The following is a 19620-nucleotide window of genomic DNA, read 5'->3' on the forward strand; positions in this document are numbered from 1 at the left end:
CTTATACACTGCTTCACTTGTGTGACTAGTGATGAAAAATCTTTCTTTGAAGGAAGGGAGTCCAGCAGTGCTTTGGGGATAGTGAGAGCTTCAGTGTGATCTCCCAGTTTATGTGCCGATTGTTGTGCAGCTACTGGCGTAGAAGGTTCTTTTGCCTTAAAAGGTATCAACAGAGGAGGTAGCCAGCCGCATGTGTGGCTTTCCCCAGATTCTCCTTTCTATTTATCTTTTTGGGCGACATAATGCCTGAGCTATTGCAGCCTAAGTTGTATATATGTGACAAGCTGAAGTGTGGACACCAGAATTCGTTCTCTATATTATTTCTTGTGTAATATTCTCAATTGTCAGGCAGATCTCGTGCACGGTTGTGGTATTTGCTATATATGTTTAGTATAATATTTGAAATGCAGGTCTCTCCAGCGTTCTCTACATATACCAGGTCGTTTCCACTAATTTGTCAGCTCCCTCCCCAGCTCCATGTATTAGGTTATGGATTGTGTGAGGTTTTGAAGTTTATACTTCAATGCGGTTCACTGTGGTTCTTTACAAACCCCAAAGTATTTGCCGTGATTGAGCATGATCCGGCTAATCTCCACTCTGTCAGGTCTCAGTATGTAGTCCTGGTTGTCAGGTTATGAAGGTCTGTCGTACAACTTTCAGGTGCCCTGAGTTGTACGCTTGATTCCTGTGATCGCGTGGCTTGAAACTCGAGCAACGCTTACTCACGGCCTGTGAGTGGAGGGTGATTCTCTCTGTCTTTTTACACTTGCTGTGTCTTCACCCGCTATTGGGCCGAGTTATAGTGAGCTGGGGTAGGGATTAACTCCAATTTGGCTTGATTACATGGGTCAGGAGTGGGAGCTCACCTAAAGTGCAGCCGCCTCCATTAAGCGCTGGCCCCGCCCCTCGTGTTTTTTTTTTTATATTAAAACTATTATTGTTGCCAAACCTACTTTTTTTTAACTTAATATTCAGGTCCTAGGTAGAACCATCATGGTGCCGCGCATGCACATTTTACCATTTTCTGAAGCTAACACAAGTGAATGGGGATCCCATCTTGCCTCCTTACTGAGGTGTGTCATCACTGAAGCGTTGGAAGGCACAATTGTGACATTGCAACGTCGCATAGACTTCTGTGCATGCACACAATTTCCTCAATAAATATGTCTGCAAGGCAATTGGATTCTGCTGTGTATGCAATACGTGTTGCACAGAACTGCGTATGCGATTTGCACAGTGGACTTAAGTCATGAATATTAAAATTAGGTAACGTTTACTACATGGCGCATCCAGCCTACTTTTAAGGACAGCGGTTGCTGCACAGTTTTGAAGATTTTAAATAAGATTTATATGTATTCAGAAGCTTCGTTTTTCATCAAAAAATAAGTACGAGTATAGCATATCATACTGTTTAACATATCCTTTATTTGTATGCATTTTTGATGATGTATAACCTTTTATGTACTGTTATAGAAATCACACTCCCAGTGGGAGGATGGAGATTTTAATTAAAGGGACATTATACACTCATTTTTTCTTTGCATAAATGTTTTGTAGATGATCTATTTATATAGCCCATAAAGTTGTTGTTTTTTTAAATAAATGTATAGTCTTGCTTATTTTTAAATAACATTGCTCTGATTTTCAGACTCCTAACCAAGCCCCAAAGTTTTATGTGAATACCGTCAGCTACCTTCTCCAGCTTGCTCCTGTTTGTGTAAAGGGTCTTTTCATATGCAAAAGAAGGGGGGGGGGGAGTGTCTTATTTGCCACTTGCAGTGGGCTTTCCAACTACCTTTTCAACAGAGCCAAACTGACAGCTTCTAAGTAAGTTTTTAAACAGTTTTATACTGGATTTTTATATCAGTATCTGTGCATCTTATTCTTTATAGTAGTGTCTATTACATGCAGTTATATGAAAATGAGTGTATACTGTCCCTTTAATGTTCCATAATTCTCTCTAATTGCCTGATTCTCAAATACTCACCAGCATGGAGAGAACTTATGATTTTATTTTACTAAGCATTATATTGTAAAGTAAGACTATCTCCTTAACATAAAGCATATTAGTGAATTCTCCTTTATGAGATAAACAGTTCCCAAGGTAAACATTGCCTTTAAAACAAGCCCTGAAGGGCCTTGTAATACTGACGAGAATTATAGAATCTCGTCAGACCAGAGAGCTTTAGAGGACCGGGGCCTAAGAACTCACACAAAATCTTTGGGGGCATTTTGAGCAGTATATGTGTCTCACCTTCACATCCAGAACTCTGTATTTTGAGAGAAACAGTCTCGCCAGAAAGGAGTGCTATAGATCATCGGGCCCTAAGTATTGGTCTCAATTAGGTCTGCTCTTTCTGAAAGCTCTGCCCACTTGATTGGGTTGTGGTTTGACTTGGCAGAAATAGCTATTTCATATGCAAAAATATAGCTAAAGCAGCAATTTCCCATAAGTATTAAATGTTGCTGCTGTTATAACAAGTCATAGTAAAAATGTTAAGGGAAAACATTTTTACAGTGCACTGTCCCTGATTAATCAATTCAGGTGAGAAAGTTCACCAAAAAATATCTGTAAGCTCTTCTTAAAAATGCTGTTCTCTGTAGGGGCCAAACACACAAAGAAAGAAAAGAATTTCTTTAAAAAAACAAAAAGCTTTAACAAAATATTTTTACACTAATATGTCCCATTAATATTTACTTTAAGAATGTGTTGTTAATGATAAACAGAACAGTTAAGAATCCTTCTGCACATTTGTTGACTAATGATTTTGTTTTCCTCTGTCACCCAATAGCTGATGTAGCCCGGTCTATGGGGGCCAAAGTCGTTTTAGCTATCGACGTGGGCAGCAGAGATGAGACCGATCTCACCAACTACGGTGACTCGTTGTCTGGTTGGTGGCTTCTGTGGAAAAGGTGGAACCCTCTAGCAGAGAGAGTAAAGGTGAGAGATGTGAGGGAAGTGTAGACTAATTTAACCACACGGTATATGGTGTCTGATAAAGTATAACTTCTATTGTGTATTAATGTATATACATAATGCTAAACAGAACTGTTCTTTAAAGGGACAGTTTACTCAAAAATGTTCTCCTATTTAATTTGTTTCCAATGATCCACTTTACCTGTTGGAGTGTATTAAATTGTTTACACGTATTTCATTTACCCTTATATTGACATTTGAAATAGTTAATTTAGCCTGTGGTATCCCCACCTATTCTGAATGTTTTTGGCCTTAGGGCCAAGCTATAAATAAGCTGTGTAAACACAGCCAGCAGAAGAAATTACATTCCCAGTGGGTTATAGAAGAGATAAGGTAATAAAACGTTAATTTCTTTCATGTAATTGGCAAGAGTCCATGAGCTAGTGACGTATGGGATATACAATCCTACCAGGAGGGGCAAAGTTTCCCAAACCTCAAAATGCCTATAAATACATCCCTCACCACACCCACAATTCAGTTTTACAAACTTTGCCTCCTATGGAGGTGGTGAAGTAAGTTTGTGCTAAGATTTCTACGTTGATATGCGCTTCTCAGCATTTTGAAGCCCGATTTCTCTCAGAGTACAGCGAATGTCAGAGGGATGTGAAGGGAGTATCACCTATTGAATGCAATGGTATTCCTCACGGGAAATATATTTCATAGATTCTCTGTTATCGGTCGTAGAGATTCATCTCCTTCCTCCCTTTTCAGATCGACGATATACTCTCATATACCATTACCTCTACTGATAACTGTTTCAGTACTGGTTTGGCTATATGCTATATGTGGATGGGTGTCTTTTTATTTTTATTACTTAAGACACCTCAGCTATGGTTTGGCACTTTATGCATTTATATAAAGTTATAAATATATGTATTGTACTTATATTTGCCATGAGTCAGGTTCATGTATTTCGTTGTGCAGACTGTCAGTTTCATATTTGGGGAAAATAAACATTTGAAGAAATATTTTTTATTACCTGGGGTTTAGTCTTTTTTTCAATTGACTACATTTTTCTTGCAAATTGCGGGCAGTATTAGGCCAGCGGGTGCGCCAAATGTTAGACTTTATTGCGTCATTCTTGGCGCGAGAATTTTTGGCCCGAAAGTACGTCCGTTGACGCAAGTACGTCATTTCCTGGGTCGTAGTTGACGCTGAATCCTTACACAGGGTTGCGTTGTTAGTGACGCGAGTATGTCATTTCCGGATGTTGTTGGCGCCAAAAATGTTTAAGTTATGTTGTGCGTCATACTTGGCGCCAACATTTTTCATTTTTAATTTATTTAATACCCCATTGCTATTTGCCTCTTGCCTTTTTTCTATTCAGAGGGCTATGCTATTTGCATTTTTTTTCCCATTCCTGAAACTGTCATATAAGGAAATTGACACATTTTGCTTAATATGTTGTTTTTTCTTTAACATTTTGCAAGATGTCTCAATCTGATCCTGTCTCAGAAGTATCTGTTATAACTTTGCTGCCTGACATCGGTTTTACCAAAGCTAAGTGCATTTGTTGTAAGATTGTGGAAATTATATCTCCAAATGTCATTTGTAATAGTTGTCATGATAAACTTTTACATGCAGATAATGTGTCCATCAGTAATAGTGCATTGCCTGTTGCAGTTCCTTCAACTTCTAATGTTCATGATATACCTATGAATTTTAAAGAATTTGTTACTGATTCTATTCAGAAGGCTTTGTCTGCATTTCCACCTTCTAATAAACGTAAAAGGTCTTTTAATTCTTCTCATAAAGTTGATGAAATTTCAAATGACCGACAACATAATGATTTATCCTCCTCTGATGAGGATCTATCTGATTCAGAAGATCCTTCCTCAGATATTGACACTAACAAATCTACTTATTTATTTAAAATAGAGTATATTCGTTCTTTGTTAAAAGAAGTGTTAATTACTTTGCATTTTGAGGAAGCCAGTCCTCTTGACGTTAAGACTAGTAAACGTTTAAACGCTGTTTTAAACCTCCTATGGTTACTCCAGAGGTTTTCCTATTCCTGATGCTATTTCTGATATGATTTCTAAGGAATGGAATAAGCCGGGTACTTCTTTTATTCCTTCTTCAAGGTTTAAAAAATTGTATCCTTTACCAGCAATTTCAATAGAGTTTTGGGAAAAGATCCCCAAAGTTGATGGGGCTATTTCTTCTCTTGCTAAACGTACCACTATTCCTATGGAAGATAGTACTTCTTTTAAAGATCCTTTGGATAGGAAACTTGAATCTTATCTAAGGAAAGCCTATTTATATTCAGGTCATCTTCTCAGGCCTGCAATTTCTTTGGCTAATGTTGCGGCTGCATCAACTTTTTGGTTGGAGAATTTAGCGCAACAAGAATTGGATTCTGACATATCTAGCATTGTTCGCTTACTGCAACATGCTAATCATTTTATTTGTGATGCCATTTTTGATATTATCAAAATTGATGTTAGATCCATGTCTTTAGCTATTTTAGCTAGAAGAGCTTTGTGGCTTAAATCTTGGAATGCTGATATGACATCTAAATCTAGATTACTATCTCTTTCTTTCCAAGGTAATAATTTAATTGGTTCTCAGTTGGATTCTATTATTTCAACTGTTACTGGGGGGAAGGGAGTTTTTTTGCCTCAGGATAAAAAACCTAAAGGTAAATCTAAGGCTTCTAACCGTTTTCGTTCCTTTCGTCAAAATAAGGAACAAAAATCTAATCCTTCCCCCAAGGAATCTGTTTCCAATTGGAAGCCTTCCTCAAATTGGAATAAATCAAAGCCATTTAAGAAACCAAAGTCAGACCCTAAATCCGCATTAAGGTGCGGCCCTCATTCCAGCTCAGCTGGTAAGGGGCAGATTAAGGTTTTTTTAAGGATGTTTGGATAAATTCTGTCCAACATCAATGGATTTAGAGCATTGTCTCTCAGGGGTATTGAATAGGGTTCAGAGTAAGACCTCCTGTGAGAAGATTTTTTCTCTTGTTAAGTGTATCCAGTCCACGGATCATCCATTACTTGTGGGATATTCTCCTTCCCAACAGGAAGTTGCAAGAGGATCACCCACAGCAGAGCTGCTATATAGCTCCTCCCCTAACTGCCATATCCAGTCATTCTCTTGCAACTCTCAACAAAGATGGACGTAGTAAGAGGAGAGTGGTGTATTATAGTTAGTTTCTTAACTTCAATCAAAAGTTTGTTATTTTTAAATGGTACCGGAGTGTACTGTTTTATCAAAGGCAGCATTAGAAGAAGAATCTGCCTGTGATTTCTATGATCTTAGCAGAAGTAACTAAGATCCATTGCCGTTCTCACATATTCTGAGGAGTGAGGATAACTTCAGAGGGGGAATGGCGTGCAGGTTTTCCTGCAATAAGGTATGTGCAGTTAACATAGGGATGGAATTTGCTAGAAAAATGCTGCTAATACCGGATTAATGTAAGTTAAGCCTAAATGCAGTGATTTAATAGCGACTGGTATCAGGCTTATTAACAGAGATACATACTCTTATAAAAATGTAATATAAAAGGTTTGCTGGAATGTTAATCGTTTTTATATATGCTTTGGTGATAAAACTTATTGGGGCCTAGTTTTTTCCACATGGCTGGCTTTATTTTTGCCTAGAAACAGTTTCCTGAGGCTTTCCACTGTTATAGTATAAAAGTTACAGTTGGTGCAGTTAAAATTACAAACTGTGACATTCAGCTTCCCTCAGCAGTCCCCTGCATGCTATAGGACATCTCTGAAGGGCTCAAAAGGCTTCAAAAGTAGGAGCTGTGGCAGTTGTTATGACTGTTTAAAAAACATATTTTTGTTAATCTGTTTTTTGTATTAACGGGTTAATCATCCATTTGCAAGTGGGTGCAATGCTTTGCTAACTTGTTACATACACTGTAAAAATGTAGTTAGTGTAACTGCCTTTTTTCACTGTAATTTCAAATTTTGCCAAAATTTGTTTCTATTAAAGGCACAGTAACATTTTTTATATTGCTTGTTAACTTTGTTTAAAGTGTTTTCCAAGCTTGCTAGTCTCATTGCTAGTCTGTACAAACATGTCTGACACAGAGGAAACTACTTGTTCATTATGTTTAAAAGCCATGGTGGAGCCCCATAGGAGAATGTGTACTAAATGTATTGATTTCACCTTAAACAGTAAAGATCAGTCTTTATCTATAAAAGAATTGTCACCAGAGGGGTCTGTCGAGGGGGAAGTTATGCCGACTAACTCTCCCCACGTGTCGGACCCTTCGCCTCCCGCTCGAGGGACGCATGCTAATATGGCGCCAAGTACATCAGGGATGCCCATAGAGATTACTTTGCAGGACATGGCTGCAATCATGAATAATACCCTGTCACAGGTATTAGCCAGATTGCCTGAATTGAGAGGCAAGCGCGATAGCTCTGTGGTTAGACGAGATACAGAGCGCGTAGATGCTGTAAGAGCCATGTCTGATACTGCGTCACAATATGCAGAACCTGAGGACGGAGAGCTTCAGTCTGTGGGTGACGTCTCTGAATCGGGGAGACCTGATTCAGAGATTTCTAATTTTAAATTTAAGCTTGAGAACCTCCGTGTGTTACTTGGGGAGGTATTAGCTGCTCTGAATGACTGTGACACAATTGCAGTGCCAGAGAAATTGTGTAGGCTGGATAAATACTATGCAGTGCCGGTGAGTACTGATGTTTTTCCAATACCTAAAAGGCTTACAGAAATTATTAGTAAGGAGTGGGATAGACCCGGTGTGCCCTTTTCCCCACCTCCTATATTTAGAAAAATGTTTCCAATAGATGCCACTACACGGGACTTATGGCAGTCAGTCCCTAAGGTGGAGGGAGCAGTTTCTACTTTAGCAAAGCGTACCACTATCCCGGTTGAGAACAGTTGTGCTTTTTCAGATCCAATGGATAAAAAATTAGAGGGTTACCTTAAGAAAATGTTTATTTAACAAGGTTTTATTTTACAGCCCCTTGCATGCATTGCGCCTGTCACTGCTGCGGCGGCGTTCTGGTTTGAGGCCCTGGAAGAGGCCATCCATACAGCTCCATTGACTGAAATTATTGACAAGCTTAGAACACTTAAGCTAGCTAACTCATTTGTTTCTGATGCCATTGTTCATTTGACTAAACTAACGGCTAAGAATTCCAGATTCGCCATCCAGGCGCGTAGGGCGCTATGGCTTAAATCCTGGTCAGCTGATGGGACTTCAAAGTCTAAATTACTTAACATTCCTTTCAAGGGGCAGACCTTATTCGGGCCTGGTTTGAAAGAAATTATTGCTGACATTACTGGAGGTAAGGGTCATACCCTTCCTCAGGACAGGGCCAAATCAAAGGCCAAACAGTCTAATTTTCGTGCCTTTCGAAATTTCAAGGCAGGTGCAGGATCAGCTCCCTCTACTTCAAAACAAGAGGGAACTTTTCCTCAATCTAAGCAGGCCTGGAAACCTACCCAGTCCTGGAACAAGGGCAAGCAGGCCAGAAAGCCTGCTGCTGCCTCCAAGACAGCATGAAGGAGCGGCCCCCTATCCGACAATGGATCTAGTAGGGGACAGACTCTCTCTCTTCGCCCAGGCGTGTGCAAGAGATGTTCAGGATCCCTGGGCGTTGGAGATCATATCTCAGGGATATCTTCTGGACTTCAAAGCTTCTCCCCCACAAGGGAGATTTCACCTTTCAAGATTATCTGCAAACCAGATAAAGAAAGAGGCATAAGTGCAAGACCTCCTTGTAATTGGAGTGATCCATCCAGTTCCGCGGACGGAACAAGGACAGGGGTTTTATTCAAATCTGTTTGTGGTTCCCAAAAAAGTGGGAACCTTCAGACCAATTTTGGATCTAAAGATCCTAAACAAATTCCTCAGAGTTCCATCATTCAAGATGGAAACTATTCGAACCATTTTACCCATGATCCAAGAGGGTCAGTACATGACCACAGTGGACTTAAAGGATGCCTACCTTCACATTCCGATCCACAAGAATCATCATCGGTTCCTGAGGTTTGCCTTTCTAGACAGGCATTACCAGTTTGTAGCTCTTCCATTCGGGTTGGCTACAGCCCCAAGAATTTTTACAAAGGTTCTGGGCTCACTTCTGGCGGTTCTAAGACCGCCAGGCATAGCGGTGGCTCCTTACCTAGACGACATCCTGATACAGGCGTCAAGCTTTCAAATTGCCAATTTTCATACAGAGATAGTTCTGGCATTTCTGAGGTCGCATGGGTGGAAAGTGAACAAAGAAAAGAGTTCTCTATCTCCTCCCTCTCACAAGGGTTTCCTTCTTAGGGACTCTGATAGATTCTATAGAAATGAAAATTTACCTGACGGAGTCCAGGTTATCAAAACTTCTAAATGCTTGCCGTGTTCTTCACTCCATTCCGCGCCCCACGGTGGCTCAGTGCATGGAAGTAATCGGCTTAATGGTAGCGGCGATGGACATAGTGCCATTTGCGCGCCTGCATCTCAGACCGCTGCAATTATGCATGCTCAGTCAGTGGAATGGGGATTACACAGATTTGTCCCCTCTACTAAATCTGGATCAGGAAACCAGAGATTCTCTTCTCTGGTGGTTATCTCGGGTCCATCTGTCCAAAGGTATGACCTTTCGCAGGCCAGATTGGACCATTGTAACAACAGACGCCAGCCTTCTAGGTTGGGGTGCAGTCTGGAACTCCCTGAAGGCTCAGGGTTCATGGACTCAGGAGGAGAAACTCCTCCCAATAAATATTCTGGAGTTAAGAGCAATATTCAATGCTCTTCTAGCTTGGCCTCAGTTAGCAACACTGAGGTTCATCAGATTTCAGTCGGACAACATCACGACTGTGGCTTACATTATCCATCAAAGGGGGACCAGGAGTTCCCTAGCGATGTCAGAAGTCTCCAAGATAATTCGCTGGGCAGAGACTCACTCTTGCCACCTATCAGCGATCCATATCCCAGGGGTAGAGAACTGGGAGGCGGATTTTCTAAGTCGTCAGACTTTTCATCCGGGGGAGTGGGAACTCCATCAGGAGGTGTTTGCTCAATTGGTTCTCCGTTGGGGCAAACCGGAACTGGATCTCATGGCGTCTCGCCAGAACGCCAAGCTTCCTTGTTACGGATCCAGGTCCAGGGACCCAGAAGCGGCACTGATAGATGCTCTAGCAGCGCCTTGGCTCTTCAACCTGGCCTATGTGTTTCCACCGTTTCCTCTGCTCCCTTGTCTGATTGCCAAAATCAAACAGGAGAGAGCATCGGTGATATTGATAGCGCCTGCGTGGCCACCCAGGACCTGGTATGCAGATCTAGTGGACATGTCATCCTTTCCACCATGGACTCTGCCTCTGAGACAAGACCTTCTAATACAAGGTCCTTTCAATCATCCGAATCTACTTTCTCTGAGACTGGCTGCATGGAGATTGAACGGTTGATACTATCAAAGCGTGGCTTCTCCGAGTCAGTAATTGATACCTTAATACAGGCACGAAAGCCTGTCACCAGGAAAATTTACCACAAGATTTGGCGTAAATATCTTCATTGGTGTGAATCCAAGAATTACTCATGGAGTAGGGTTAGGATTCCTAGAATATTGTCCTTCCTCCAAGAGGGTTTGGACAAAGGACTATCAGCTAGTTCTTTAAAGGGACAGATTTCTGCTCTGTCCTTTTACACAAGCGTCTGGCAGAAGTTCTAGACGTTCAGGCATTTTGTCAGGCTTTAGTTAGAATTAAGCCTGTGTTTAAACCTGTTGCTCCCCCATGGAGCTTAAACTTGGTTCTTAAAGTTCTTCAAGGGGTTCCGTTTGAACCCCTTCATTCTATTGATATCAAACTTTTATCATGGAAAGTTCTTTTTCTGATGGCTATTTCCTCGGCTCGAAGAGTCTCGGAGTTATCTGCCTTACATTGTGATTCTCCTTATCTGATCTTTCATTCAGATAAAGTAGTTCTGCGTACAAAACCTGGGTTTTTACCTAAGGTGGTTTCTAACAAGAATATCAATCAAGAGATTGTTGTTCCATCATTATGCCCTAATCCTTCTTCAAAGAAGGAACGTCTTTTGCATAATCTAGACGTAGTCCGTGCATTGAAGTTTTACTTACAGGCTACTAAAGATTTTCGCCAAACATCTCACCTGTTTGTTATTTACTCTGCACAGAGGAGAGGTCAAAAGGCCTTGGCAACCTCTCTTTCTTTTTGGCTTCGGAGTATAATCCGTTTAGCATATGAGACTGCTGGACAGCAGCCCCCTGAAAGAATTACAGCTCATTCTACTAGAGCTGTGGCTTCCACCTGGGCCTTTAAAAATGAGGCCTCTGTTGAACAGATTTGCAAGGCTGCGACTTGGTCTTCGCTTCATACCTTTTCAAAATTTTACAAATTTGATACTTTTGCTTCTTCGGAGGCTGTTTTTGGGAGAAAGGTTCTACAGGCAGTGGTTCCTTCCGTTTAAGTTCCTGCCTTGTCCCTCCCATCATCCGTGTACTTAAGCTTTGGTATTGGTATCCCACAAGTAATGGGTGATCCGTGGACTGGATACACTTAACAAGAGAAAACATAATTTATGCTTACCTGATAAATTTATTTCTCTTGTAGTGTATCCAGTCCACGGCCCGTCCTGTCCTTTTAAGGCAGGTCTAAATTTTAATTAAACTTCAGTCACCACTGCACCCTATGGTTTCTCCTTTCTCGGCTTGTTTCGATCGAATGACTGGATATGGCAGTTAGGGGAGGAGCTATATAGCAGCTCTGCTGTGGGTGATCCTCTTGCAACTTCCTGTTGGGAAGGAGAATATCCCACAAGTAATGGATGATCTGTGGACTGGATACACTACAAGAGAAATAAATTTATCAGGTAAGCATAAATTATGTTTTTTCTCTCACGCATCCCAGCAAATCCAGTAAAAACTCAGGCTTTCCTGAAGTGTGTTTCAGACCTGGAGTTATCAGGGGTAATCATGCCAGTTACTTTTCAGGAACAAAGTCTGGGGTTTTATTCAAATCTATTCATTGTCCCAAAGAAGGAAAATTCATTCAGACCAGTTCTGGATCTGAAAATTTTGAATCGTTATGTAAGAGTACCAACTTTCAAGATGGTGACTATAAGGACTATTCTGCCTTTTGTTCAGCAATGACATTATATGTCCACAATAGACTTGCAGGATGCATACCTTCATATTCCGATTCATCCAGATCATTATCAGTTCCTGAGATTCTCTTTTCTAGACAAGCATTACCAATTTGTTGCTCTTCCATTTGGCCTAGCAACAGCTCCAAGAATCTTTTCAAAGGTTCTCGGTGCCCTGCTCTCTGTAACTAGAGAGCAGGGTATTGCGGTGTTTCCTTATTTGGACGATATCTTGGTACTAGCTCAGTCTTTACGTTCTGCAGAATCTCATACGAATCAACTAGTGTTGTTTCTTCAAAGACATGGTTGGAGGATCAATTTACCAAAAAATTTTTTGATTCCTCAGACAAGGGTCACCTTTTTAGGTTTCCAGATAGATTCAGTGTCCATGACTCTGTCTCTGACAAGAGACGTTTGAAATTGATTGCAGCCTGTCGGCACCTTCAGTCTCAGTAATTCCCTTCAGTGGCTATGTGTATGGAAGTTTTAGGCCTCATGACTGCAGCATCGGACGCAATTCCTTTTGTTCGTTTTCACATGAGACCTCTCCAGCTTTGCATGCTGAATCAATGGTGCAGGGATTATACAAATATATCACAATTAATATCCTTAAATCCCAATGTTCAACACTCTCTGACGTGGTGGTTAAATCACCAGCGTTTGGTTCAAGGGGCTTCTTTTGTTCAGCCATCCTGGACTGTGATCACTACAGATGCAAGTCTTTCAGGTTGGGGAGCTGTTTGGGGATCTCTGACAGCACAAGGGGTTTGGAAATCTCAAGAGGCGAGATTACCAATCAATATTTTAGGACTCTGTGCAATTGTCAGAGCTCTTCAGTTTTGGCCTCTGTTGAAGAGAGAACCGTTCATTTGTTTTCAGACAGACAATATCACAACTGTGGCATATGTCAATCATCAGGGTGGGACTCACAGTCCCCAAGCTTTGAAAGAAGTATCTCAGATACTTGCTTTGGCGGAATCCAGCTCCTGTCTAATCTCTGTGGTGCATATCCCAGGTGTGGACAATTGGGAGGCGGATTATGTCAGCCGTCAGACTTTACATCCAGGGGAGTGGTCCCTCCATCCAGATGTGTTTACTCAGATTGTTCAGATGTGGGGTCTTCCAGAGATAAATCTGATGGCCTCTCATCTAAACAAGGAACTTCCCAGATACCTGTCCAGGTCCAGGGATGTTCATGCGGAAGCAGTGGATGCATTGACACTTCCTTGGTGTTATCAACCTGCTTATATTTTCCCGCCTCTAGTTCTTCTTCCAAAATCATCATGGAACAATTGTTTGTGTTGCTGGTGGCTCCAGCATGGCCTCACAGGTTTTGGTATGCGGATATTGTTCGGATGTCCAGTTGCCAACCTTGACCACTTCCGTTAAGGCCGGACCTACTGTCTCAAGGTCCGTTTTTCCATCAGGATCTCAAATCATTAAATTTGAAGGTATGGAAATTGAATGCTTAGTGCCAAGTCATAGAGGTTTCTCGGACTCAGTGATTAATACTATGTTACAAGCTTGTAAATCTGTCTCTAGAAAGATTTATTATCGAGTTTGGAAGACTTACATTTCATGGTGTTCTTTTCATAAATTCTCTTGGCATTCTTTTAGAATTCCTAGAATTTTACAGTTTCTTCAGGATGGTTTCGATAAGGGTTTGTCTGCAAGTTCCTTGAAGGGACAAATCTCTGTTCTTTCTGTTTTATTTCACAGAAAGATTGATAAACTTCCTGATATTCACTGTTTTGTACAGGCTTTAGTTCGTATTAAGCCTGTAATTAAATCAATTTCTCCTCCTTGGAGTCTTAATTTGGTTTTGAGAGCGTTACAGGCTCCTCCATTTGAGCCTATGCATTCTTTGGACATTAAACTACTTTCTTGGAAAGTGTTGTTCCTTTTGGCCATCTCTTCTGTTAGAAGAGTTTCTGAGCTATCTGCTCTTTCTTGTGAATCTCCTTTTCTGATTTTTCATCAGGATAAGGCGGTTTTGCGGACTTCATTTACATTTTTACCTAAAGTTGTGAATTCTAACAACATTAAAGTGAATGTAAAGTCAAACAAATAGCAATACATCAAAGTGTTTAATTGCCCAAATAAAGGTTAGTTTCATTCATCATATTTTATTAAGATCAAAATAAAAGTCAAAATATCTAATATTACTTGCTATTGTTTTCGCCGTTTCCTCCGCCTGCATTTTTGGTCCCACTTTTCTAATCTGATTGACACTTCGCTGCCTTAATGTTTTTTTCTTCCCCGAGGCGTCAGGATAGTTGTTCAACACGTCACTTTCTTTAAACGCGCATGCGTGAACTACTCAGTGACGTAGCGTACTCCATGCTCGTCCCCGAGTCTCGCATGCGCAATAACGAAAGAATCGGAATCGGAACCTTACGTAGTTTAAGCGCATGCGCAATGGGAAAGGAGGTGCAAAACTTTCTAGAGATTTGCTCGCTATACGCATCAGCGTTTGCTACGTAATTTTTTAAACCCATGCGCAAATGTCGGACCTGCTCGTGAACGAGCTTCAAAGAAACGTCATGGAGTGGGCATAAAATATTGAAATGAGGCATAGGATATAGGGCTGCAATCCAGGAAGTAGACGGTTGGGAGGAGTTGAGTGCCTACAACGGAGCTAAGTTCTAAATAAAATAAATGTATATTCCTTTTCTTTATTATATTGTTAGTAATGCGGATTCACTATTTTTAACATTGTGAGCAAGAATGTTTAATTATAACAAGTAAAATTTACATTCACTTTAATAAAGAAATTGTTGTCCCTTCCTTGTGTCCTAATCCTAAGAATTCTTTGGATGTGGTAAGAGCTTTGAAATATTATGTTGAAGCTACTAAAGATTTCAGGAAGACTTCTAGTCTATTTGTTATATTTTCTGGTCCTAGGAAAGGTCAGAAGGCTTCTGCTGTTTCCTTGGCTTCTTGGTTAAAGCTTTTGATTCTTCAAGCTTATTTGGAGTCGGGTTAGGCCCTGCTTCAGAGAATTACAGCTCATTCTACTAGATCAGTCTCCACTTCGTGGGCTTTTAAGAATGAAGCTTCAGTTGACCAAATTTGCAGAGCGGCAACTTGGTCTTCTTTGCATACATTTACTAAATTCTACCGTTTTGATGTATTTGCTTCTTCAGAAGCAGTTTTTGGTAGAAAAGTTCTTCAGGCAGCTGTTTCAGTTTGATTCTTCTGCTGATGTTTTAAGTTTTTCTTGTCATTTAAAGAATAAACTTATATTTTGGGTTGTGGATTATTTCTTCAGCGGAATATGGCTGTTGTTTATGTTTTTCCCTCCCTCTCTAGTGACTTGCGTGGAGTTCCACATCTTGGGTATTGATATCCCATACGTCACTAGCTCATGGACTCTTGCCAATTACATGAAAGAAAACATAATTTACGTAAGAATTTACCTGATAAATTATTTTCTTTCATATTGGCAAGAGTCCATCCTGGTAGGATTGTATATCCCATACGTCACTCATATTGACTCTTGCCAATATGAAAGAAATGAATTTATCAGGTAAATTCTTAAATAAATTATGTTTTTCCATTGCTCTCTCCAAGTATTGGTGTTTGGTTGACAGACAGATAAGATAAAGAAGCAGGTATATGTACACAATGTGATAAAGTAATGAGATCTGATTATACCTACAAATATAAGATAAAGAAGCAGGTATATGTACACAATGTGATAAAGTAATGAGATCTGATTATACCTACAGATATAAGATAAAGAAGCAGGTATATGTACACAATGTGATAAAGTAATGAGATCTGATTATACCTACAAATATAAGATAAAGAAGCAGGTATATGTACACAATGTGATACAGTAATGAGATCTGATTATACCTACAGATATAAGATAAAGACACATGTATATGTACACAATGTGATAAAGTAATGAGCTCTGATTATACCTACAGATATAAGATACAGACACATGTATATGTACACAATGTGATACAGTAATGAGATCTGATTATACCTACAGATATAAGATAAAGACACATGTATATGTACACAGTGTGATACAGTAATGAGATCTGATTATACCTACAGATATAAGATAAAGACACATGTATATGTACACAATGTGATAAAGTAATGAGATCTGATTATACCTACAGATATAAGATAAAGACACATGTATATGTACACAATGTGATACAGTAATAAGATCTGATTATACCTACAGATATAAGATAAAGACACATGTATATGTACACAATGTGATAAAGTAATGAGATCTGATTATACCTACAAGCTCAACCGATTGTATTAGATTGTGGCTTCAAAACACAAAATAAGCCAATTCATATACACAAATAAACCTTAAGCAAATCTTATACATTTTATACTCTGCAGTTAGTAAAAACAAGTAATTGGAAACACATTAAAGCAAAAACTATTTTACAGTATACTGTCCCTTTAAAAATAATCTGTAACAAACAGTATTGCCTTGCCCTCCCCCCATCCCTCATTTCACTTCAATTTACTGTACGTTGTATTTCCTACAACATGCGGAGCAGCAAATGTAATTACAAAGATTTCATTAGACTGGCTATATGCATACTGCAGCCTGCATGTCGGTGCTTGCTATGCGAGGATGTATTATCACATATCTCAGCCTTGTGATTCTGTTTTCCACCTGCTGCTGATACTGTGCATTCTGATATTTACAAAGGAGCGGCCGTCTCTAGTCCTCTCATGTCTCTGCTGACTGTGTCTGCCGCTGTCCATTCCCCAGGTGCTGAATATGGCAGAGATCCAGACGCGCCTCGCCTATGTGTGCTGTGTACGTCAGCTGGAAATGGTCATGAACAACGACTACTGTGAATACATCAGGCCGCCTATTGACAGATACGGCACTCTGGAGTTTGGGAAGTTTGATGAAATCTGTGTAAGTGCCATATTATTGGCTTCATCTTCACTCGCATCATTACAGAGAATGTTATAAACAGATTAGACAAGAATAGAAGACGCCTCTTAGATTATACAGTTTACTTTGAATCCTGCAAATCTTCTTTTAAAGCATTATATATGTCCATTAACGTATTAAATTACTAACGTTTTTATCTTAAAGGGACATTATAGTGTGGACAAGACAAGTAATGTGTTAGAGCATGTCATTTTAGCAATAGTGACCCTGTAAAGGGGTTAAATACACAGTTGATCACTCTACCTGTCTGTCTATCTATGTAACTCTGTCTGTCTATATTTGACACAAAGTATTTCCTCTGTAAATCACCACAGTATATGATTTCACATGTGATACAAAGGAGTTAAATGTATTATTAAAGCCAGTGGAATTTTTTCTTTAATTGGATAATCAATTCAAATTTACAAATTCTGTTAAAAATAGCAAATTATTTAGATTGTTTTAAATGTTGTGTTGGTGTTTTCTCCTATGTTTATATTATCATTAATTAATTGCACTGGCAGTAAATTATGACAGCACATATTTTTTGAGCTGCACAAACCAATTTTATGATGCCACTTAGATTTTTGCTATAAACACCTTTCTTGATTCTGCTGGCAGGAAGTGGGGTATCAGCATGGAAAGACAGTGTTCAATGTCTGGGAGCGTAGCGGAGTTATTGATAAGATGTTGAAAGATCGACAGGACCTGTGTAAATCCAAAACTTCAGACGTAAGTACAAGGGCTCTGAGGTTCGGGTGTTCATTGATATATGTTACATGTAGGATGACAAAAGCCAGTGTCTCTCACAAGGTTAAATAGGAGCCTAAGCAACTAGTAATAAAAAATGGATTTTCACACAAAGCAATAAATCATTTCTTTCAGATAATGTCATAAAATGCTTATGATAAAAATCCTCACAATGTTACGCATTTCGCGCATTGGCACAAACACTTCTTCCACCAGCTCCCAGGCTCTCTTCTCCAGCTTTTTGCTTCCGATAACCACCCAAGAGGCCGGCTATTGTGATGGTCTTTTTTAGTTTATTGACTTGTCATAAACTATCAAAGCCGTAGAGTGTGAGAGCTAAAAAGTAGGAAACAATCAGGGCATTTACTGTAATCAATAAATAACAAAACCTGGTCTTATCTGGGGATCCTTATATCAGTGCAGGTATATTGTGTAGTTCTGAGTAACCAGAGCGCAAAATTGTGCTTTAACGAGCACAAAATATTTGCACTTCACTCGTAATATCAGCACACTTAATTGTGCACTGGTATTTTAAGTGATGCGCAATTGAAACGCAACCTCGTGTTTGCATTGCATGGAAGCTTTGTGCTTACAAGATCACGCTTCCATAGGCTCCAATGGGAGCCTTGTTCTCATGCCGATAGTCACAGCAGAGAACCTAGTGCAGCAAAGGGGGTAAAGTCGCGCAGCAAAGTGTAAATATATAGGTATATGAATATATACATATATATCTGTGTTAATATGTGTATATACACATATTAACACATAAATATATATGTATATAAGCATATGCATATATACTTTGAGTATTAACACAGTTCCAATAGGCCGCAATGTAAAGGCACTTTTCAGTGCCTTTTTTTTTTTCTAACACCCCACATCCGCACACTTTAACCCCGTAAAACAACTTCTTTATTTTGGGAGCAATTAGGGGGCATTTTTAAAATCAACCAGGTCTGACTTCTGGTTAATTTTTGAAGCGCTAATTGTTACAGTGAGCTTGCGGTAGCATTAACCAGCCACTTGTAATGGCTGATTATTTAATGTGCATAAACTGGCAAATGTGCTCGTTAACGGTGCACGTTAAATTAGCGCTCCACTTGTAATATAGCACTTGTGTTATTAAGCACTTGTGTTATTATCAGGGACATGATGATCAGATGTGACAATAAAACTAAGTTTGTCATTATTAGTTTAAATCTGTAATTAAAGGGACATAATACTCATTTGCTAAATCACTTGAAACTGATGCAGTATAACTGTAAAAAGCTGACAGGAAAATATCACCTGAGCATCTCTATGTAAAAAAGGAAGATATTTTACCTCACAATCTCCTCAGCTGAGCAGATTAAGTTCTGTGTAAAAAGTTATACTCAGCGACTGCCCAGCTGCAGGTAAAAAAAAATAATGAAGAAATGAACAGCAGCCAATCAGCATCAACAGTGCTGAGGTCATGAACTCTTTTACTGTGATCTCATGAGATTTCACTTAACTCTCATGAGATTTCATAGTAAACTTCCTTAAACTGAATAGGGAAATAACATGAGTGTGCACAAGGCCCACTCTCTTTCCTGTCCCGGGACAGACATACTGATTTGCTGCTTAAAGTCCTTTACAATGGGGTGTGAATACTTAGGACATTTTGAGGTAAAATATCTTCTTTTTTTACATAGAGATGTTCAGGTGGTATTTTCTAGTCAGCTTTTTACAGCTATGCTGCATCACTTTCAAGTGTTCAACATTTGGGTATCATGGCCCTTTAAGCACTGCATAAGATCTACCTTCAAAGGGCTATATTAGGAGTGGAACACTTTCCTGAAAAAGTTACCAAAAAACTAACTTTACCTTTAAAAAAAAAACACTAAAAATTTCAACCATTAA

General features: G+C 39.6%; 1 protein-coding gene across 9 annotated transcripts in view; it reads left to right on the forward strand.

Annotated features, from left to right (window-relative positions):
* PNPLA7 (patatin like phospholipase domain containing 7) overlaps positions 1–19620 on the forward strand; it is a 503274-nt gene that overhangs the window by 450905 nt on the left and 32749 nt on the right. For all 9 annotated transcript variants that reach the window (XM_053695647.1, XM_053695646.1, XM_053695653.1 and 6 more), the window contains 3 exons: positions 2793–2941; positions 16819–16971; positions 17611–17721. In XM_053695647.1, the coding sequence (XP_053551622.1) occupies positions 2793–2941; positions 16819–16971; positions 17611–17721 (413 nt within the window). The remainder of the gene's footprint in view (positions 1–2792; positions 2942–16818; positions 16972–17610; positions 17722–19620) is intronic.

The sequence above is a fragment of the Bombina bombina genome, chromosome 12, assembly GCF_027579735.1.
Source record: "Bombina bombina isolate aBomBom1 chromosome 12, aBomBom1.pri, whole genome shotgun sequence".
In the NCBI taxonomy this organism is placed as follows: domain Eukaryota; kingdom Metazoa; phylum Chordata; class Amphibia; order Anura; family Bombinatoridae; genus Bombina; species Bombina bombina.